This window comes from Octodon degus, unplaced genomic scaffold, assembly GCF_000260255.1.
Source record: "Octodon degus isolate 3935 unplaced genomic scaffold, OctDeg1.0 scaffold00393, whole genome shotgun sequence".
In the NCBI taxonomy this organism is placed as follows: domain Eukaryota; kingdom Metazoa; phylum Chordata; class Mammalia; order Rodentia; family Octodontidae; genus Octodon; species Octodon degus.
The window spans coordinates 81,318-102,887 of NW_004524969.1; the positions used below are offsets into that span (position 1 = coordinate 81,318).

Genomic DNA, 21,570 nt, shown 5'->3' on the forward strand with positions numbered 1-21,570 from the left:
TTTTTTTTTCTTTTTTAAATTTTTTGGTCTCGCTATACAGCTCAGACTCTAGTGATCCTCCTGTCTCAGTACTGGGATTCCAGGCATGCGCCACCACACCGGGCTTCTAAGGAGCCCCAGAGCGCTTCACCGCCTCCCTGGTGGCTGGGCGCTCCTGAGGGAAAAGCAGCCTCTAGGCCCCTTGGCGACTGCACTGCTTCGCCTCCCTGGGGCACCCTGGGTCCTCCACGCTGCCTGAGGTCCACACTCTGACAATCACGGCTGTACTTGCCACCCTACTGTCGCTGCCAACTGCCAGGTACACTCAGGCCTGGGCAAAGGGGTTCTGAACATACTCGGGGACAGAGAACGCATTTCGGGAAATAAGCACAAGCTGCTGTCACTTTCAAACATGGCAGGCCAAAAGGCTCCAGCATCAAACCGGGCAGTCCTGAGGCTGGGGAGGAAGCTCCGATGTGTACCCTGGGGAGGCCAGAGAGGCTGAGGTGCAGAGGCGGGGCCCTGGGCCGCAGGACACAGAGCGGTGGTGACAGCTGAAGGCCCAGAGAAGGGAAGAGAAAGAGCAAGGTCTCAAAGACAGAAGCTGGGAACCCAGAAAGCAACCCCACCCCGTAACTACAAGCCTTGAGCAGGGCGTGGTGGTCCACACCTGTAATCCCACCAGTGGGGCAGCCCAGGCAGGAGGGTCACAACTTCTAGGATACTTTGGGCTACCTGGTAAGTTCGACACCCACCTGAAGTAGTGAAACTCTGCCTCAAAAGACAGAAAGCCCTGACCTCAGAACTTGAGGGACCAGGGCTCCTTGGGACCCCTACGGAGCCCAGAAGCCACTCTTCCTTAAGCTTCATGGGAACCTTGGTCCCAAGACACCTTCTGAACGCGCACATGTTCTCCAGCTCTGTGAGTGCCCCTGGGGCTGGGCCCATGCCCGACTACATGCGTGCATACGCACGCGCGTGTGTGTGTGTACACACACACGCATGCACAATCCTATACCTCACCTGGCAGGAACTTGTATAGCCAGAACTTGTTCCTACCAGACAAGAAGCCCACCTGCCTTTCCTTTCTCAGAGGCCTGGAGGCCCCCTACCCACCAACCCCACCCGGGCGCCAGGAGTCCTGGTGGGCACCGCGCCACGCATCCTCTCCATCTTTCTAAACCGTGCCCTGGGGAGGCTACGGTTGGCTGGAAAGTGCAGCCCAGCCCAGGGGACAAGGCTAGCACAGCGGCAGCGGCACCACGGAAGAGGCAGGCGTGGAATGAAAGGGCAGGCAGCGCGCAGAGCTGCAGGGAGGGCGGGGCACCCGGCTGGGTCAGGCGCTCTGGCTCTCGCAGGAGCAGACGAGCAACCACGCGCCCTGGACAAAGCTCGACGCCGCGCTTTTAATTGTGCTCTTTCCACAAAAAGCATCTCCTTTCGCCGTGCACACGAGACCTGCTCTGCCTGTGTGGGGCGGTCTCCATCCTGGGCGTCTTCGAGGGCCTCCTGGCCCGGCCCGTGACAAAGGCAAGCAGCTCGCTCTGCGGAACCTCGTGCCCCAGTGCCTCCCTCAGCAGCGGCAGCAGGGCCTCAGGTGGATGTGATGCCGCTCTTCTCACTCTTGACCTTGAGGAACTCGGCCATGCTGGAGAAGTACTTCTGGCTGGCCTCGGCCACCTTCTTCTCAGCCGCCTGTGGGTTCACGATCTCCAGGCCCTGGACAGGAAGAGCAGGTGACTTGCCAGGTTCTGGGCCCCTGCTGGGGGAAGGGACTGGCAGACGGCTGGATTCGTACCCCCTCTGAGGAAACCCATTCCCTCCCTCCTGGGCTGCCCAGGAGGAGACGGAGTCCCAGAGGGAGGCGGCCGGCCTAAAGCGCCAACACAAAGCGCAACACCACAGACAATGGTAATGCCAGCCTGGTACTTGTTTTCTTCCTTTCCTCAGTACTAGGAATTGACACCTGAGTAGTGCGCTCCATCCCCAGCGCTTGTTACTCTGAATTAGGGTCTCGCTAAGTTGCCCAGGCCAGGCTGGAACTCTCGATGCTCCTGTCTCCCCCTCCCAGAGGGCTGGGGTGTCAAAAGTGTACACCTCAGCCGAACTGTTTTCTTTCTGGTTTTTTGTTTTGTTTTGTTTTTAGATGTATCTGGTACAAGGTCTCACTACGCAGTTCGGACTTGTAGCGATCCTCCTGTTTTCAGCCTCTCCAGCACTGGGATTACAGGCATGCACCAACCCTCCTGGTCTTGCTCAGCGTGCCCAGGAGTGGGGCCAGTGGGCGTGAGGTGCTGGGGATTGAACCCCAGTCCTGCGCTTGCCTAAGCGGGCACTTAGTCCACTGAGCTGTCTCGTCAGCCCTAGCCAGACTGCTTTCAACGTGGTAATTCTTGCTAAGACCTCCTGGCCGCTTTGAAACCAAGACCCCCATCTCCTGCCTGCTTCTCCCTGACACCCACCGCCTTCTAATTCAGCGTCCCCTACTACCTACAACCTCCAGGGGACCAAGCCTGTCTCCCTGCTGTTCTTTCTTCCCAGCTCCAGAGCAGTGCTTGGGGCATGATGGCTCAACAGATGTGCGCTCACCAATCCTGACAAGGGGACAGCCTCGCTTTACTCTGTGGTAAACTAAGGCAAGGGAGGTACAGGCACCCAGCTCCACACTGCTCTTCACTGCAAGGCTGGGACCTGAACTGGGGTGGCATCCAAGTTCACCTGGTTGTGAACTTGACCTTGAGTGCAGCTGCAAGGTCACCTCAGTCATAACAAGTGGGCCACCAGGGACTCAGACTGTGGACACAGTCCTAGACCCAACTCTGTGGGCACAGTGCCCAAAGCTGCCCGAGCCTTTGACTGCAGGGGCACAGCCTCCACACCAGCCCCACCAGGGGCTTCACTGCCGTGGGGAGCACTGCAGGGCACTAGGGCTGGGGTGGGGCGAGCCAGAGTGGGGTACCTGGAGTGGGGTGAAGGCCACACTGGAGGCAGTCCCTGAGGAGCGGTCCCGGATGGTGGACTTCCCGCCATATACCACGCTCTGCTTCTGCAGGGTCCGCTGCGGGAGGGAGGGGCTGTGATCCGGACTCATCTGGCCACCAGACCCCTGGACCCTCAGCCCAGCCCGGCCATACCTGCAGTGTCTTAGAGATCCTGGCCTTGGTAGCCTCGTTCACTTGTGTCTGCCGCACACGCCCACTGCCCGACTTGCCGAGGTGGCCCAGGCTAAAGCCCAGGTCCTCCTGGTAGGCATCCTCCTCAATCTGGGGAAGGAAAGACTCAGATGTTGTGCAGCCAGGCATCCCCTCTGTCAGGGCCTAGTCACTGACTTGAGGCACTACCCAGCCCAAGCACCCTGCTCCAGCGCTGGGGATGCAGGAAACCAGCCTGAGTCCTGGTGCTGCTTGAGCCAAGCTGAACTGAGGTTGTCATGGAGCATGGGTAGCTGCCCTGCTGAGGCTACTCCAGGTTGGGGCCTTGCAGGACCAGGGCACTGGGCCTGGGGTGCAGTCCATGGGGGACACACAGAGCAGGGGACCCTCAGGACCAGAGGAACCAGCCTGGAAAGTCTTTGGGGTCTGGGGGCAGAGGCCTATGGGCAGCCCTGAGGGTCACCACAGGGAATTTTGGGGGCTAGGAGCACGGCTGACCTCTCCAAAGCTCATGCGGTTGGCTTGCTTCCGGATCTCCGTCAATCCGAGCCGCTCCTTCATCTTGCGGTACCTGGGAGGTCAGAGGTCAGCTGGGGGTGCCACCCTACTCCCTGGCCCTGCCCACCCACTGCCACACCCCAGGCCCCTCACCTGCGGCCCCCTCGCTTCTTTCGCTGCCCGTCCAGGGGTGCAGGCAGGGGCTTCACCTGCTTCACTGGCGGTGGCTCCTGCCACTTGTCAAACTTGCGTTCTATCTCATCCTTGAGCTCATAGCCCACCTGGTGGGCAGCGTGAAGAATGTAGTGCCCTCCCTGGGGTGCCCCGCAACCCCCAACACCCTTACTGCCCCTCACCTGGGTACTGGTGGCTGAGGCCCAACCAAGACCTCGCCCACTTTGAACCCCAGCTCCAGCCCTGCCTCCGAGCCCTTCAGACACAACTCCCTCGCTGTGCCCTGCTATCCCACCAGCCCCCACCCCGTGCTCCAGCACACGGGCCTGCAAAGGCTCTGCCTGTCCCATCAGGGTGCTCCTGGGCCACCTGGCGGCTGCTCACCTTCCCCTCTGAGCTCTCATGGAAACTGTCCACGCGGGCAGCCAACGTGCACTTGGCGGCCACCAGCCGGGCCGCCTTCCGCCGCAGATCCTGGAGCAAGGGAAAGGAGTGGCATCTGTGAGCCAGGCAGCCAGGGTGGCAGAGATGACCACGGCGCTGGTGAGGCCGCCTCTCCACGAGGGCTGGCCAGACCTAGACCCTGGGCAAGAGGCCGCACTGTGTGGGCCTGGGTGCTCCTGACAGTCTGAGAGGCCCAGGATTTTTTGTCCTTGCAGTACTAGGAATCAAACCCAGGACTTTGCAATGGGTCATGTAGCCAGCCCTTAAAAAAGTTTTCTCATTCTGAGTCAGGGTCTTGCTAAGATGCTACATTGCCCGGGTGAGCCCCAACCTTCGATCCTCCTACCTCAGCTTCCCAGAGTGCCGGGATTCAGCGTGCACCCAGCCTGGAGAGTCGCCCCTCTTGGCCCCATTTACCGTGAGTGGGAGGATGAGGAGCACAACACAGCTGACAGGCAGCAGCACTGGGTAATAATGCCAGCTGGCTCAGTGACAAGGTGACATAGAAGCTACCAGTCCAGGGCCCGTGGGAGTCCCCCAGGTCCACCTCTACAAGGCTCAGCTCCGGCCACTGGTCACGGTCCCATTTCCCACGCGTGGACAGCGTCCACAGGCGGGGCCTGAGCTGCTGGGAGGAGGGAGGGGGTGGTGGGTGCTGCACCACTGCTCCCGGGGCAGGGCCAGCCTGGGCCACACAGTGAGTTCAGGGCCTGAGCTACACAGCAAGACCCTGTCTCAAAAACCAACCCATCAGGCCGGGGAGATGGCTCAGGAGAATAAGCACTTGCCCGGCAAGCGCAAGGGCCTGAGTTCAATCAAAAACAAACAAACAACAACAACAAATTGAATGTAGAAAGATCAAGATTCCTCCATGGGGGGAGGGAGGGCGGGGAACAACCAATCCAGTAAGTAGATTAATAAAATTTTTAAATGCAGTGTTTTAAGTTAAAAGACCTGCCCATATATTCCCTGAAATGCATGCTTTCTACCATGAGATAAAGGTGGATGTTAGGAAACACAGGGGATGCTACGGAATCCCTGGCCACAAATACAGTGAGTGACCACAACAAGAAGCCACTAGCACCGCTGAGGAAGAAAGGGCCTGACCTGGCCACAGGGCCCTGGCCCCAGCCTTGCTTGGCAGCACACAGTCAGGCCGAGGGCTCTGCTCCGGGGGTGCCCGGCAGCCAGGCTGAGGCCACCTCTTGGGCAGGCGTCCACGGCAGGGGCCCGAGGAGCGGAAGCCGGCTCAGCTTTCCTCTCATACGTACTGGTGCCACGTGAGGCCTCGGTGCACACGTGAGCACACCTAGCCCAGAGTGCGAGCCGAGCAGTGGGCAGAGGGGCTCACCGGGGGCAGGGACTGCACGATGTCGCTGTGGTAGATGTAGCCGGTGTGGGGCAGCACGGAGGTGGACGAGAAGCCCGACAGAGTCTTGCGCTGGGCCCCGAGTAGCATGATGTTGCAGGCAGGCATCTTGGAGAGGTTGGTCAGACCGCCGGCCACGCCTGCAGGGTTGGGGGAGAGGCGGGGCTGGCCGACCCACTGTGCGCGGCGCGCCCTGCCTGCCTGCGGCCCTGCCTGCCTGCCTGCGTGCAGCAGCTGTGCGCGGCGCAGCAAGGACACAGGCCCAGGAAGTAGCCCAGGAGGAAACTGACTGCACAGGCGTCCAGCCCCATTCCTCGGACTCCGTCCACAGGCGGCTTTTGTGTTTCGCTGCTGCTGTTTGAAACATCATCTTGCTGTGCAGATCAGGCTGGTCACGAACTCACTATGCAGCCCAGGCCAGCCTACAATTCACAGCGATCCTCCTGCCTCAGCTCCCGAGTGCTGAGATTACAGGCGCGCCCCGCCCCTCGGGCCCATCTCTGTATTTCGGATGGATACTCGGCAAACCAGGACCTCCCAGCAGCAGGCCCTGGGGCTAGTTCTGTTTCCAGGGAGGCTGCGAGGGGCATAGCGAGGGGAGAGGAGCATCGGGGAGACATCCCCACCACTGATGGGGACCCCACATGCGACTGTAAGGAGTGGGGAGCCCACCCCACTGAATAAGAACTCCAGAAAGAGCCTCTGGCAAAGGTAGGACAAGCTTGAGTGGGAGCCAGAGTGGTCCGCAAGGGACACGTGCCCTCACGCGGCCAGAGGGGCCCAGGCGAGGCTCCCGCCAGTCCCGAGCCCCAGCCGAGCCGCTCCACCGCCTTCCCCTCTGCCCCTCTGTCCCTTCTGCCCCAGGCTCTGGGCCCCACTTCCGAGGCAAGCACCCTGGCAACAGAACGGTCCTCACCCATGATCTTGGCTGCAGTGGAGGCGCCGATAATGATGGACAGGTTGGGGGCAATGAAGGACATCCGGGACTCCACGTACTCATAGATGCGGTGCTTGGAGGCATTCAGCTCCAGCGCCATGTCGCAGGCCTCCTCCAGCCGCTCCAACTCCTCCTCAGAAAGCTGCTGCCTGCAGGGTCAGATGGGTCCTCTTGAAAGTCCTGCTGCTCACGCCTGCCCTCCCTACTGTGTGCACATGCGCACACGCACATGCCCCACCCACGTCCCCCCGCCCTGGGCCTGGGTACATGTGTGGCGGGAGTCAGGGCTCTGCCGTCTCTGCCGTCCGTACCCCTGCGTGGTGGAGGCCGTGACGCTGACCACCATGATGGTGGCGTTGGTGAGGATCTGCTGCAGGTTCTCGTTGTTCTTGCACTTGTCCAGACTATTGCCCAGCTCCTGGAGTGCAAAGGGGGTGACGGGCTCAGGAAGGAAGGGGCAGCTCTCCGGCTCCCGCACCCTTAGGTCTCTCAGCAAGGCTGGGCCTGCTCCCCACCAGTCACAAGGTTCACTGCTTAGAGCCCCAGCACCATGGGCAGCTCCACAGAGCGCGGGCGGAGAAGCAGGCCAGGAGGATGTGCCCACTGGATGGGCTGGGTCCACGGCAACTCAGAGCACGGCTCTGACAGGCACTTCCTCTGCCACAGCCTCATCTGCACACAGGCAGGGGCCCACTAGGCTGGGTTGGAGCTGATAATCTTTGTGCCTCAGCCTCCCAGACTGCTGGGATTACAGGCCTATGCCTCTGTGCCCAGCGCTGCCCCTTTCTTGAATCCTGGACTTCCCTGTAACAGCAAAAAGCCTCATAATCTGACAGGCCAGGCCTTTCTGGCCTCCTAGCCTCACCCTGGCCTCCTCCTACCTCCTGCCTGCTTCCCCCACTTGGGCCTTCCCCCACCAGCCTTTGGTTCTCACCGCAAATGCCACTGGCCCCAAGTGTGGCTTGCAACACCAGGACCACCAGGACAGCAGGAAGACCCTGTGGGGCCTCTGTCTCCCCACAGGGAGCCCCTGCCCCGGCCCTCCAGCCCCTGCTCTCCATCACCTTGACTGTACGGATGTAGTCCAGTGCGTTAGGGACCAGAGACTCCAGCTCGGGGAACCGCTTCGAGTACTTGTCCCGGATGAACTTATGGATGATGTCTAGGGGGCAGGAGCAGGAGGGGTGGTCTGTGAGGGGAGCAGGCCCTGAAGTGGTCCCTGACACCCACTGCCACTCTTGTTCACCAGCCAGATCTCGGGCTCGCATCTTGGCCCTGGACCCCAGCACAAAGACCACACAGGTTCTGAGAGGAAATATGCACACAGCTTCTGGGCAGGCCCTCAGGGAAGCAACTGTGCGCCCCCTCAGGCAAGCCAGGCTGGCCCAGGGCAGGATGTGGGAGAGCGAAAGGCTAATGGCGATGCACAGGGGCCCCCCGCAGGGCTCCCCACTTTCCCCAGCACTCACTCAGCTCATTCTCAATCTCCACAGTCAGGTTGTTGGCATCCACAATGACACGGTACTCAGGAGCTGCCTCCACTGGTCCCATCACTATGGGTGGAAGAACAGGCTGAGTGTACCCCATGCCACCCCGCACACAGCAGGGGAAGCTCAGGGTTGAAAGGTACCTTTGGTGAGGCTGTGCTGCGAGGCTGACTCTGCTGTCCCACCAACCTGTCCTCCAGGTCTCTCAAGACTTGACTCCATCATGCATATACCCCCCCATGGACCCCAGTGTCCCAAGGCTAACAAACAGGCCTCCTAGAATGACACTAAAGGGTTCTGTGTGTGGATGCTCCACAGGGACAAGTTCTGCACCTGAGCTGCCCAGGGCTCCATCCAGGCTCCCCAGCACAGCCTTGCCATCTCCCAATCCTGTCCTCTCCACACCTCCACCTGACTCCACTGATTGCAACTGGCCGGGCCCAGGTACGGCTGGTCAACTTCTGACCTTCGCAGGCACTGTTCCCTCTACCGCCAACATTCCCTCCTTTTATGCTTCTGGAAACCACTCTGTGTACTAATAGCGATCGCAGCACCATCAGGGCCTGGCAGCAGCACAGCTGACACGCACAGGGCCACGGGGACCCTCTCAGGTGTCCTGTGTCATACAGGGCCTGATTTACTTCACCCGTGGCCACCAGGGCAGCTCCAATTAAACTGGAGGCCACTGCCTGATGCTGCATAGCTGACAGGCAGAGATGACCCCAGGCAGGGAGCCTGCATCTGCCCAGCCCACCTGAGAGCTCCCCTGCCTTCTCACAGCTCAGCACTGACAGTGCAGCTTCCTACAGACTTCTCCCCGGCACCTGCACCACACCTGGACCCCCCCGCGGGACTCAAATGAGCACCTGACCTGAAGGGTTTCACGGCACCTTCCCCCCAACACACATCCAGCCTGAGCTCAGGAAATGTCACTCCCCACAGTGGCTCCATGGACCAGAAACTTCAGCCAGCCCTGGACCCCAGCAGGAGCTGGCTCCCTCCAGAGCCTCCTTGGTGCTCCCGAGTTCTGGCCATGCTGCGCGCCCTGGCCTAGGGCCTGTTCCCCCTTCTCTGCCCACAAGTGTACTCAAGCTCCAACTCCAGTCAAGCACCTCACCCCGAAGGCAGGGCCAGTGGGCCCCTCCCACAGCTCCACGCTGCCTGGAGCTGCACACCGCCCACCACAGGCGGCCCAGGATGCAGGCACTTCGAAAGCAGAGACCTGGGCCAGTTCCACTGACTGTCCAAGCAGGGATTAGAGGAGGAGTATGGTGTGGCTCCAAAGCTTGTGTTCTGACTCTACTGTCCCAGCAACTCCCAGAGCTTCCCAGTAATGACAAACTCCACTCTGGGGGCCAGGCAGTTAGCTCAGTTGTTTAAGTGCCTGCAAATGCAATCAGGCACAAGATATGGCGGTTCAATCCTCACCTCCACCTGTATTACCAGACCCGCCCTTAAGGCAACCTGAACGAGCAAAAAAAAAAAAAAATCAAACTCTACTCTGGAGTCTACAGTCCTCTTCTGCCCAGAAGGGAATGGTGATAGGCCCACCCTACTCATGGGTGAAAGCTTTCAGGCGACACCCTAACACCCTACTTATTCCGTGGTTACTTCATATTTACCCGAAGGTTCCATTTCTTCACTCTCAGCAATAATACCTTTAAGTTTTACATACAGTTAAGGGATGCATGTTAACTGATTTGAAGAAGAATACAATACATGGTTTATAGATGTAAAAACCCCATAACTGCAACTGCAGTTTGGGAATTCTGTTTAGCTACCTATTTGTTTGTCAGTGTGAGGACTGAACCCAGGTCCTTGATACTGAGCTACATCCCCAGCCCTTTATTTTGAGACAGGATCTTACTAAGTCACTACATTGTGTAGGCTGTGCTCAAACTTGTTGGCCTTCCTGTGCCAACACGTGCAGCCTGCTTGAGGAATTCTGAGCCAAATTCTGTCACAATAAGTAAGGGCTCAGTATAGAATGAGAACTTTGTCATGCAGTGCTTTGGGGGGAGAAGTGGAATGAGGTTGGATGGACGAAAGGAGGGCTCTGGGAAAGCTTGAGAGGGACAAACAATCCAGGAAGCCACTAGGAGCGAAAGAGCCATGAGGCCTGAGGGAGAATGCAAGCTGAGGGCGAGGCAGTACCTTCCGACGCTTTGGCCTGCTTGCTGATGTATTCCTCAATCTTCATCATGATCTCAGCAAACTGTCAGGGAAGAGCAGAGTCATTGGGGCTCTTCAAAAAGACCTCACTGCTTCATCACTCATCTGGAGCTCCTGAGCCCCGCACTCGCACCCCTGCGCATGCCCTCTCACCATCTTGCTGTCCCACAGCTTGGCGATACTCTTGACCGAATCCCCGGAGAGATCCAGCTGTGTCTCCTCCTGTACATCCTCGATTGCCGGCTCCTCTTCTTCCTCGCCATAGCTTCCTCCTTCCTCCTCCTCTGCGGCCTCCTCGAGGTCAGCTAAGAGCTCATCTGCCAGAGACATCCCGAGGCCTACGGAGGTGGAAGGGCAGGGCTCAGTAAAACTGCACCTGACCAGTCCCACTGTATTAATGCAGGGCCTCTCTCCTGGAAGGTCCAACCCCACAAGCAGGCTCCGCGAGGTCGGGCGCTTCCCCTCGCTTTGCTCTTCGGCGACATCCGCATCCCGACCCAGGTTACGATGCCAAATGACCCCGTGTGACGACTCACCGATAGCTCAGTCTTCACAGACCGGTCCCCTTGGCCTAAAATGGCTCTCGGCCCCACTGTTGGTGCCCAACAGCTCCCCAGCCTTCTGCTCCCCTTTCAGGCCCCGGCGGGCTGCTTCGTGATACACGCCCCCCAAGTCCCGCGTGTCTGCGCCCGCGCGCGTCACGATCTGGATGTGACTCCCTCACTGAGCCCGACTCCGGGGCATCACTTAAAGCTCTATGAGGGCGGGAAATAATCCCACTCCTGACAGGGCCAGAGCACAGGAGGGGTATACGAGGCTTCTGGGCGACCGACCTGTGAAGGCCCGGCGTTCTCCTCATAAGCTTCCTCCTGCCGACGCAAGAGTCTGGCCTCCAGCCCTCCCGCCCTCCCGTGGTCCCCGAAACGCTCACCTCTTCCCTCCGCTCACGGCTGCTCCTAGGAAATTAGCGTCACGGCAGCGGCCGGCGCTCTCTGATGACGCAGCGCACAGCTATCCGGCACAGCCGCGCTCTGATTGGCCAGTCGGCAGAACTGTATTAGCCCGAGTTTGGGCTTAGACGCGTGAGCGGGCCCGGAGAGGGGCTCAGCGGGCTCGTGGCCCCAAGGACCGAGCCGGTTTCAGGCGAGTCGCCGCGCCAAGACTGCGGAGGGCCGAGATCAGAATAAAGGTGGTAGTAGCGCAGACGACTGGGAGCGGAGTAGGGAAGAAGGGAAGGCCTTTAAACCGCGATTTCGGCTGGGGCAACCCGGGCTGAGGGAACGAAGCCGGAAATAGGAAACTACAACTTCCAGAAGGCCGTGTTCCTCGGCCGCGAAGCCTGATGGGACCGGTAGTTCTGCGCACGGCTCAACCTAGACGCCTGGGGCTGGAGTGCTGTGGCCTGGGGCGCCGGCGCGGCCGAGATGGAGCTGGAGCAGAGAGAGGGGTGAGTGGAGGAGCCGGACCGGCCGCGCACCCGGAGGATGCTGCGGCCCGCGACGCGCAGCCCCTGACTCGGGGCCCGCTGAGGATGGTAGTCCGTGTGCCTGCTGTACAGACAGCCCTGGGAGGGGCAGGGTCTGCACGGGAGAAGACCTGGGATCACGCGGGTCTAACAGGCCGGGAAGGACGGAGGAGGAGGGCTGAGGAATGAATGGGGGTTGCAGAGCTGGGATACGGCGCCCCTCAACCCCTCTGGCCCTGCAGGACCATGGCAGCGGTGGGGTTCGAGGAGTTCTCGGCACCGCCTGGCTCAGAGTTGGCCCTGCCGCCCCTGTTCGGCGGGCACATCCTGGAGAGTGAGCTAGAGACCGAAGTGGAGTTCGTGTCCGGCGGCTTGGGGGGCTCGGGGCTCCGGGAGCGCGATGAAGAGGAAGAGGCGGAGCGGGGACAGCGGCGGCGCCAGCGGGAGATGAACCGCAGGAAGTACCAGGCGCTGGTGCGGCGCTGCCGGGAGATCGAGCAGGTAGGTAGGTGAGTGTGGGGTCCCGCGCTGGGTCACGCCCTCGATGCAGCCGCCCGCTCCGAGCCTCCCTGACGGGAGATGCCCCAGACTCGCCTGGGTTCTCTTCCTGCCCTAGACCCGGATCTCAGTTGAGTCCTTCCTTATCCCTCCCGGGTGGGCTCCGTGAGCTCAAATCCTAACGGGCAAGAGCAGCAGGGCAGGAACGTTGGAGCTGTTTTTCTTTTGAGCGTTGGTCTGGGCAGTTGAAGGGTTTTTAAGGGGTGGGTGGAGTGGTGTCAGGCCTCTGAAAGACTCCCTGAAGACAGCATGTGGAGTTTGGTCTGGCCACTGCAGCTTCTGAAGTATCACAGGCTGGTGACCCTGCGACAGACATTTGGTGTCTTCCAGTTTTAAGGTTTCTTTTTTCTGAGACAGGATCTCCATAGTTCAGGCTTGCCTCAAACTTAGGGCAGGCCTCCTGCCTCAGCCTCCAGAGTGCTGGGATGGCAGGCGTGCACCTGTGCCTGGCTTTGTCTTGCAATTTAGGGGCTAGAAATCTGGGACCAGAGTGTCCACAGGCTGGTCCCCAGGGCTATGATGGACTCTTCAGCAGCCTTGGTGTTGACTGGTAGCAGCATCACCCTTGCCCCCGCCTCCGCTCTCACGTGCTGGTCCATGTGCCGATCCACATCTGTTTTCCCTTTCCACGAGGACAGCAGCCACTTAGCTGGGGTGTACCCCAGAGACTTCATTTTAATTTGCTCACTTCTGTGGACACCATCTTTAGAAACAGTCATGCTGAGGTGCTGTGGTCTCAGTGCCAGCAGCCCTTTCTGAAGGAGTGTGCCCAGCCTTTCCAGGGCACCTTTCGGGGCTCTCTGGCCATCGCCTGTCTCCCCTAGTGTCTGCTGGGCTCTCAGATTGCTGCCCTCCTGCGAGCTGCTCTCCTCACCGCCGGTCAAGCATGCCCCGCAGGCCTTGTGCCAGCCCCCCTACGCAGCCATTCCTGCTGTCAGTCAGACACTCAGTGCTGAAGCCACAGTTCCACAGGTGGGGCTGAGGCCGGCAAGTGCTGCTCTGTAAAAGCACAGGACACAGGCGCCATCCCTGCCCTGGTGGGGCATGCACTGGGATGGGGAGCAGACAGTAAGGGAAGAAAGAATACGTTTGGATTAGGTGAGCCACGGGGGTGGGGGAAGCCCACAGGAGCAGTGAACACCTGGCTTGAGCTGGTGGGGTGCGGAGTTGGCTCATGTTAACAGGCTGGGGCTCCCTCTGCAGGTGACAGCGGTGAGAGCCGATCCAGCAGAGGGAACAGCATGTTGAAAGCCCCTGGCAAGCAAGGTGCTGTGGTGCAGCCTCCAGGAGGTCAAGACGGGGTGTCACAAGTTAAGAGCAACTTAGTCAGAATGCAAAACAAGAGCCCAGGAGATAGCTCAGCGGCATAAGCGCCTGCTTGGCAAGCGCAAGGTCCCAAGTTCGATCCATGGTGCTGCAAAAAAAAAAAAAAAAAAAAAAATACAGAACCAAAACAGGGCTGTGGATGTAGTGCACTGCATAGGTCCTATCCAGCGCCCAGTCCAGCGGTGGGGGTACCCCCACCAAGACAGCAGTGCGCATGTGCACTGAGAGCCAGCAAGCCTTTGTGGACAGGAGGTGGGGAAGGAGGAGCTCCACCGCACAGCAAGCAGGCACCAACAGCGGAGCTGATGGCCGCCACTCTCCCCGCCACAGGTGAACGAGCGCGTGCTGGACCGGCTGCACCAGGTACAGCGGATAACTCGGAGGCTGCAGCAGGAGCGCAGGTAGCCCTCCCCTCTGCTGCTGTCCTTCCCCCCCAAGCCAGCTGTCCCGCATGTCTCACCCCTACACATGCTCGAGGACCAGATGCGGGGGAGATGGGGCCGTGGCCAGGAGTCCCTGGGTGCAGAGCACAGCACTCCACACTCAGCACTTGCCTGCCGGGACCCAGAGCGAGCAGCACCCTCCAAGCTGCATAAGGGTGCCACCAGTGTACACAGATTGAGCGCTGAGCTCAGAGCGCCCCACACAACCCTGCGACCAGCAGCCCCAGGTGCCCCACGTGTGTCCCGCGCCCGGCTCTGCCCCAGGGAGGTGGGAGGAGCCTCATGCCTATCAGCCCATGGCTCTGCCTAGTTGCCGGGTCCATCTTGATTTGTGGGTGCTCCCCTTCTGTGGAGCCCTCTTGGCACCCTGGCCACCCAACAGTGAGTTTCCCTGTCCCCTTGGCAATCACTGCCTGTTACAGGCGGGAAACCCAACAACCAGACAGCACCACCCGAGACCCACAGCCAGGTGGGCCGGCTGCAGGCCTCTGACTGCAGAGCTCGAGCGCCCTGGGCCGAGAGCGGCAGTGGTTCAGCAGGGCGAAGCTGCGCTCGGCAGCCCCACCGCTGCGTCTCTGTCCACACAGGTTCCTCATGAGGGTGCTGGACTCCTATGGAGATGATTACCGCGCCAGCCAGTTCACCATTGTGCTGGAGGTGAGCTCCTCCCGGGCTTGGGCAGCCGGGAGCCCGACACAACCTTCACCTGCCCCTTCCCCTCCAGGATGAGGGCAGCCAAGGCACTGACACCCCCACCCCAGGCAATGTGGAAAATGAGCCTCCGGACAAGGAGGGGCTGTCCCCGCCTAGAAGGACTTCTGCACCCTCAGAAGCCAGCAGCCCGGCCCCTGGTGAGGGGCCCAGTGGGCGGAAGAGGCGGCGAGCACCCCGGGATGGGGGCCGAGTGGGCGCTGCACTGACCCCAGAACTGGCCCCCGTGCAGGTGAGCAGGAGCTTGGGGAGCCTGGGAGTCTGAGGGCTTGGAGAAGGGCAGCGACAGGGCGGGGCACAGGAGGTCCTGAGCCCCGCTGGGGAGAGCAGCGCAAGACCTGAACGAGTCTCAAGGCTGCAAAGCCCTGTGAGCGCTGTCCTTGTCCCCTCAGATTAAGGTTGAAGAGGACTTCAGCTTTGAAGCAGACGAGGCTTTGGATTCAAGTTGGGTCTCTCGGGGGCCTGACAAACTGCTGCCCTACCCTACTCTAGCCAGCCCCCCCTTTGACTGAGCCCACCCCAATAAACTGACCCCCAAGTGTCTTGGTCACTGCCTGCTGATCCCACCCCTGATCACACACACTCAGAATCTGGGGTTGGCTTTTACATTTTTATTTGGGGACAGGGCAGGGGCCCACTTCCCGTCCATTACAGAGGTGCTCACAAGTTCTTCAGCCACTCCAAGCTGGGGCCCTGGGCATCCTGGGGGTGGCTGGGCACATCAGGCATGTTCCCATCATCTCGGACGGGCACTATGGGAGGAGAAGGTGAGCCAGTGAAACTGGTGGAGCGCCCGGGCCCCTGGAAGAGGCCCAAGGGGCTTTTAGTTTATACTCGAAGGCAGGACCCAGGGAGACCGGTATGAGAGTCAGAGAATGGGGGACACCGGGAAGGGAAAAGCAGCAGACATGGGAATATAGGCAGAAACAAGTCTAGGAGGGAGGGGGCTGTCAATCCCCAGGAATCTGGGCTGCGTGTCCTGACTACCGCAGAAGGGCCGCCTCTCCCAGAAAGGGCCACTCACCTGGGTAGTTGTAGGGCGTGGCCTGGTTGATCATGCTGGAGTATTTGGTGTAGGGACTGATAGGGGGCATTATTATAGCTGTGGAGAGATGGGGTGGGGTCATCAAGGTCACCTCAGTAGGCAGCTTGCTCGGGGCCCCTCGCACCCCACAGTCCCCACCAATGATGTGAAGGTGAAAACAGGGAAAGAGCCCAGTGTTCAGATGAGTCAGTGCTAAGAGTGAGGACAGGAAAAAAGGAGACAATTCTGAAAGTGTGTGGTCATGGTGTATGAGGGATCTTGGGAATGTTCCAGAGGAAAGGACTGTTGCCACCAGGGAAAGCAGTCCCTGGCAAGGGGTCGGTCTGTGCTCTAGTTTTCTAACAGCCACAGCAACAACGAGCTTAGCTTGGTATGACCTAACCACTGCCATTTCCCACATAACTAATAAATGCTGGGGTCTAAAATCCGGTGTCTGCCACCATCTCGGCTCCGCCAGCCGCACGCCAGCGCTCAGTGCCCACGGTGGCCGGCGCGCCTCGCGCAGTGCGTGCTCCGGGCGCTCCCGGGACGGCCCCGGCCTGGAAGCCGCTGAAGGCAGAATCCGGGGTCCACCCCAGCCCTAGGAGCTGCACAACTGGACCCCGTACGCCAGCCCGGCGACCCGGGCACCCCGAAGTGTGAGCAGTGCTGTGGCGGGTTCTCAGTCGGAGATTTTAAGACCCAAGACTCCCAACCCACAATCCAGAGTCGGGGAGGGAAGGAGGCGCGCAACGTGAGTTCCCAGCGTCGTCCTTTCGGCGCTGCGGGTGTCCCCGGGTACCATCTGGGCTGTGCCGCGTAACGGGGTGTGCACCGCTTGGGCGCACAGATACTGGCTGTGGGGACGAGGGGTCCCCGCCGCTTCGACGCGGCGAACGTGGGGCTGTGCGGGTGGAAGGCAGAGCGGCGGAGGATGCGCGTCCGCGCCGGGGAAACTCACGCACCGAGGCCCCCGATGGCGAAGGACACGACCAGCACCGGCTCCTGGGCCCAGGCGTTCTTGAGGAAGGCTGCGACTCCTAGAGTGGAAGGCGAGGGTCACCCTTGCGGGGCTGTCCGTGTGACCTCTAGCCCCCTCGTGCCAGCCGCCCTGCAGGGGTCCCTGATGACTGCGCGTGCTACGCTGACCCCAGGACGCCTTAGCCTTGCGCCGCGCCTCCGCCCCCAGCCCGCCCGCGGTCCCGGCCCCTCCCGGAACCCGGAGAGCCAGCGGCGCCCCACTCACTAGACGCCATGTTGCTCGGCGGGGGCGGGGGCGGCGGCGGCGAGGGCGCGGAGCACTCTGGGAATTGTGGTCCCTACGCGAGGCTTCGAGGCGTAGGCTGCGCGTGCGCCTTGGAGCACGAGTGCCGAGGCCGCCGCGGGAGCGCGGAACCCTCCGGGAGTTGTGGTGGCTGGGCTCTTCGGCGCATGCGCAGTATCACAGAGCAAAAGGGGCGGTGGGAAGGTTCCAATGGAACAACCCCAACTGCACCCTTGCTGGAGTCATTCTGCCTCAGCCTAAAAGTCGCTGCCAAGGAGAAACTTCTGCTCTTCCTGCTGCAGCCCACCCTAAACGGAATGTAGTCGTCTTCACTGCAGTTTACTTGTAAACTCCCACTTAACAGATGGAATAGTTGAGGTCCAAGGCCAATGACCTACAATACATATTAAAGGTCAAAGGCTGAGGTGGGCTCCGACAGGAAGTACTCTTTATCTCTGTGGGCTCTCCTAGAGTGCTTTGTTGTGCCACGTAACTCAGGTCACATAAAAAAAAGGATCTGGCCCGTGTCTTTAGTGAGTGGGAGTTACTCAGTCAAGCTTCGCTATGCTCCTTGCAGCTCTTACTAGCTGCTTTGTGCATGCACCTCTGTGTGTGCGTGCGTGCGTGTGTGTGTGTGTGTGTACTGTACACACTTGCACAGTACTGGGGGTTGAACCCAAAGCTTTTCGCTGAGCTGCACACCCCACCAAACCCTACCTCCTGCTTTTGAGTTCGGGACTCATTAAGTAGCAAGCTTGACTGGCAAGATAGCTCAGCAGACTAAGTGCTTGTTTGGCAAGTTCAGGGACTGGGTTTCCATCCGCGGTCCGCACGCTGCGCCGGCCCTGCCCCTGGAGCACGCTGCACCAGTGACTGAGCCGGGTATAGTGGCGCATGCCTACAATCCCAGCGCTGGGGAGGCTGAAAACAGGAGGATCACTATGAGTCTGAGCTGCGCAGCGAGACCCTGTACCAAATACATAAATGGAAAAAAAAAAAGAACAGATGCTAACTTGCGGTCTTCCTGCCTCAGCCTCTCAGAGGGCTAGGATTGCAGCCATGCACCCCTGCACCCAAGCTACTTTTTCCTTCAAGTTGGCTGAATGAACGTAACAGGTTAAAGCGATTCCCTCTCCGCACTTTTTCCACAGAGCCATGGAGGTGAGACCCAGCCAGCCAGGGTGCTCCATGGGCTCTCCCCTTCCCTAACGGGCTTATGCAGCTGGGCTTGTGACACCTCATTTCCTGGCAGGGGCGAGGCACCTCCAGGCAGGGAGCTGCCAGCTGTGACCCTGTGCTGCTGCTGCTCTGAGTCACCTCTACCCTCTGCAGGGTGACCAGCAGCTTTACCTGGCCATCAGATTCAAACTGCAATTCAGAGTAAAGGGGCGGGCAGGTGAGAGATTCCTGGAAAAGAGGGGATGGACGGTTTCTTTGGCTCTTTAGGCAGGGCCAGCCAGAGCTCGGGTCTCCTGGAGACAGACGGTGTTGACTACTGGACTTTGATGCGGAAGGAGGTGGCAGCCAGGGCTCCGGAGTCCAGCAGGACGCTGGGGGCCTAACAGGCCAAATGGGGTGCAAATAGATCATTGCCCCCTGGAAAGCCAAAGCCCAAGGGCCTCACCCCAGTCTGGAGGCAAGAGAGGGCTGGTGCCTGGTGTCTCAGGTAGAGGAGGCAGGAGTCTGCGATTGGGGAAAGCGAGGAGTGGTTTTCCAGAAGGGGGCAGAGGAAGCAGACTCCTGGGCTCCCCGAAAGGTGGGACCGGCAGGCCTAGTGCTCTGAGAAGAGCCCCGCCTCTTTCCCCAGCCTGTGCTTCAGGCGGGCTGCGCTCTGCCAGAGCTGTTGGGGCTGGAGAGGGGCTGGGACTCCCACATCCTCCTCCCTGGCAGGCACCCGGCTCCAAGTACTCAGAGTGTATTTTGGTGCTCAGCCTGGCCTTCCTCTTCCCGCGGTGTCCCAGTGAGCCTGCAGTGCACGCCAGCTGTGGAGTCTGAGCCTCAGGCCGCCCTGAGTGGCTACGGTCCTGGGCTGACCTCACACTGCCTGCAGCCCGCAGTGCCTACCTACAGTGACTACTGCTGCACACGCTTCAAGCCCAGAGTCCCTGCAGCCTGGCTGGCCTCCTGCTTCCGACCCGACACCCCAGAGCCCGAGCGTCACCAAGGTCACTTCCTTGGGACCTGTCCTCTCGGCTGGCACACAGCTGGCCCAGAGGGGCCGGGAGCAAGGTTTCAGGATGGCCCCTGTGACACTGGATACCTCACCCTCTGTTGCTCCAAGGTTCCCGAGCTGTTCACGAAGCCCAGCGCCACAGCCACATCTGACAGATGTGTGGGTGACCTAGGGTTGGCCACTCTCAGCTGGCCCCTGGTGGAGGCTCTGGGTGGGGCTGAGCCCTCCGTCCTGGGATCTGGCTGGCCCCAGCAGTGTGTGTCCCAAGTGAGTTCACTCTTTTGACCTGCACTGGGGTCCTCAGAAACTGGGGCCTGCCCAGAGTGGGGAGAGGTCACACACTGGCGTCAGAGTGCAGCTAGTGTCACCTGACTGTCATCAGGCTGTCATCGTGCCCTTTCTGGACACCAGGAAACCAGAAGCCATCGCAGGACAGTATCTCTTCTTCTTGTCACAGCCCTGGCCCTCAGACTAGACTGTAGACCACAGGGCTGCCCGCTGCCCTGCGCCCCTTGCACCTGCCACCGCGGCGCTCTGTGGGAACAGAGCCCAGTGTAGCCCCAAGTAGAGTGTTTCCCCTCTGGCTGTGTCGGCCGTGTTCTGCCCCAGAGGCGTGAGCCAACGGCTCATGCCTTGCGTGCCCACGCCCCATGCCCAACATCCAGCTTAGCTTCCTGCTGGGAAAGCAGCTGTCTTTAGAGCTGCCCAACAGCCTGAGGACTTCGGCCTTAACAGCCTCCAGCCCCACATCCCTGAAATGCAGTTAAGGAAGAAGTGGAGAATGTCTTTTTAAATCTTTGTTTCGTGGGACGGGGGCGGTTATTGAGACGGTATTGAGGCTGGCCTTGAACTCACTTCGTAGCCCAGGCTGGCCTGGAACTCGCAGCTATCCTCCTGCCTCAGCACCCCCAGTGCTGGGATCACAGGCGTGCCTCACCAGTCACCACCTAGCCGCTCTCTTGCTCTTTTTTATTTTTTTTTTTTCCCCTTGAGAGCAGGTCAAGGGGAAAGTCTCTAAGTAGCCTAGGCTAGATTCAAACTTATGTCATCCCTGCTTCAAGTAGTGCTGTATCTTTTTTTTCTTTTTTTTTTTTTTGGTGGCCAGCTCAGCCTGCCCTGGGGGTGGGGCTGGTGCGGCATGTGGTGCCAGGATCAAACAGCGATCCCTGTGTTTGCCTAACCTTGCCTAAGCTTGCCTAAGCAGGAGCTTTAGACCACTGAACTATCTCACCGGCCCTTAATCTTTTATTCATCTGGTACAGGGTCTCGCTGTAGTCATCCTCCTGTTTCAGCTTCCCCAGCACTAGGATTACAGGCGTGGGCCACCATGTCTGGTTTCTGTGGCCAGCACAGTGCACCCAGGGTTCTGGGTCCAGCACAGCATGCGGTACCGGGGATCGAACCCAGGTCCTTGTGCCTGCCAGGCAGGGGCTTAGACCACTGACCTATCTGCCCAGCCGCATGTATCTTTTTTATAGCTATACAAAAGAAAAGAGAGGGGGGAGAGAAAGACAGAGAGAGAACAGCAAGGAGAAAAAGATATTATTCCATGCCATAAAACTAATTCAAGAGTCTAGTTTGATAAGATGAAAATATTGGGAAGAATGTAAGTGTGTTTTATAGCCCTGTGTAGCACGGAGATCTATGGCTATTGGAGTGGGCAGTGTGTTCCACTTTCTGAGCCCATAAATACGTCCTTGGAAATATATTTTGCACAAAATAACCTTGCGAGAGCCAAAGACGTGAGAAATTGCTGCTGGTTTTGCAGCCATAACTTTCCCAGAGAAGGCACGGCTCCGACAGGCGGCCTTGGCTGATGCTGTCGCCCTGGCAACGCCTGGGCCTGTAATTCACTCCGAGCTCAGCCGCCGAGGGGAAGCAGTCCCGTCAAGCCGGAAGGCGCTCCTTACCACAAGATGGTGTTTTTCTCCCATTTATTACAAGGAAGAAAGTGAACGCCCAACACAGTGCTGGATTTCTTACTTTAACAGGAACTTGAGAATTTCATTTCGTTTCAGTTGCAGAATCAACTGCCAGACCTGAGTGGAGAGCCACTCCTGCTGTTGGGTGTTATGAAGCGTAGACATTAAACAGCACCGCGGTTGATTAATTCATTGCATCTGTAGTAAGCACTGTTGAAGTAGTGGAGAACATTCCAAAAGCTTCTGCTGAAGGAAGTTTTCTTTTCTTTTCTTTTCTTTTCTTTTTTTTTTCTCACCCAGACTGGTCTTCAATTTGTGGCAGTCCTCCTGCCTCAGCCTCCTGAGAGCTGGGACTACAGGTGTGCGCCCCTATATCCAGTTTACTCGTTAACTTCTTCTGCCTGGCTTATTTCACACAGCATACTTTGCTCAAGTGTATTTGCACTGCAGTGTGTGTCAGGATTTCCTCCCT

At 59.4% G+C, this 21,570-nt stretch overlaps 3 protein-coding genes across 6 annotated transcripts; 1 reads left to right on the plus strand and 2 right to left on the minus strand.

Annotated features, from left to right (window-relative positions):
* Positions 1-1,365: 1,365 nt before the first annotated feature.
* Prpf31 (pre-mRNA processing factor 31) lies at positions 1,366-11,214 on the minus strand. Of its 3 annotated transcripts, none has more exons than XM_004648353.2 (14): positions 11,144-11,214; positions 10,366-10,550; positions 10,195-10,255; positions 8,023-8,106; positions 7,618-7,715; positions 6,865-6,971; positions 6,533-6,702; positions 5,599-5,756; positions 4,188-4,277; positions 3,783-3,910; positions 3,630-3,702; positions 3,114-3,242; positions 2,939-3,037; positions 1,366-1,698 (listed from the first exon to the last, which is right to left on the minus strand). In XM_004648353.2, the coding sequence occupies exons 2-14, from the start codon at positions 10,540-10,542 to the stop codon at positions 1,573-1,575; spliced, it is 1,500 nt and encodes a 499-aa protein (XP_004648410.1). In that variant the 5' UTR covers positions 10,543-10,550; positions 11,144-11,214; the 3' UTR covers positions 1,366-1,572. The 3 variants fall into 3 exon arrangements, with proteins under 3 accessions (XP_004648410.1, XP_023564323.1, XP_023564322.1); XM_023708555.1 differs by lacking the exon at positions 11,144-11,214 and adding an exon at positions 11,046-11,116; XM_023708554.1 differs by lacking the exon at positions 11,144-11,214 and adding an exon at positions 10,749-11,027.
* A 47-nt stretch (positions 11,215-11,261) lies between these two features.
* Tfpt (TCF3 fusion partner) lies at positions 11,262-15,252 on the plus strand. 2 transcript variants are annotated; one of them, XM_023708557.1, is made up of 7 exons: positions 11,262-11,659; positions 11,920-12,178; positions 13,439-13,467; positions 13,885-13,962; positions 14,592-14,661; positions 14,729-14,947; positions 15,108-15,252. In XM_023708557.1, exons 1-7 carry the CDS (start codon positions 11,637-11,639, stop codon positions 15,225-15,227), a joined length of 798 nt encoding a protein of 265 aa, XP_023564325.1. In that variant the 5' UTR covers positions 11,262-11,636; the 3' UTR covers positions 15,228-15,252. The 2 variants fall into 2 exon arrangements, with proteins under 2 accessions (XP_023564325.1, XP_004648412.1); XM_004648355.2 differs by lacking the exon at positions 13,439-13,467 and having other exon boundaries at positions 11,266-11,659; positions 13,892-13,962; positions 15,108-15,250.
* A 54-nt stretch (positions 15,253-15,306) lies between these two features.
* On the minus strand, positions 15,307-17,081 carry Ndufa3 (NADH:ubiquinone oxidoreductase subunit A3). Its single transcript, XM_004648356.2, has 4 exons — positions 16,986-17,081; positions 16,705-16,779; positions 15,740-15,817; positions 15,307-15,467 (listed from the first exon to the last, which is right to left on the minus strand). Exons 1-4 carry the CDS (start codon positions 16,993-16,995, stop codon positions 15,376-15,378), a joined length of 255 nt encoding a protein of 84 aa, XP_004648413.1. The 5' UTR covers positions 16,996-17,081; the 3' UTR covers positions 15,307-15,375.
* Between the last annotated feature and the right edge of the window lie 4,489 nt (positions 17,082-21,570).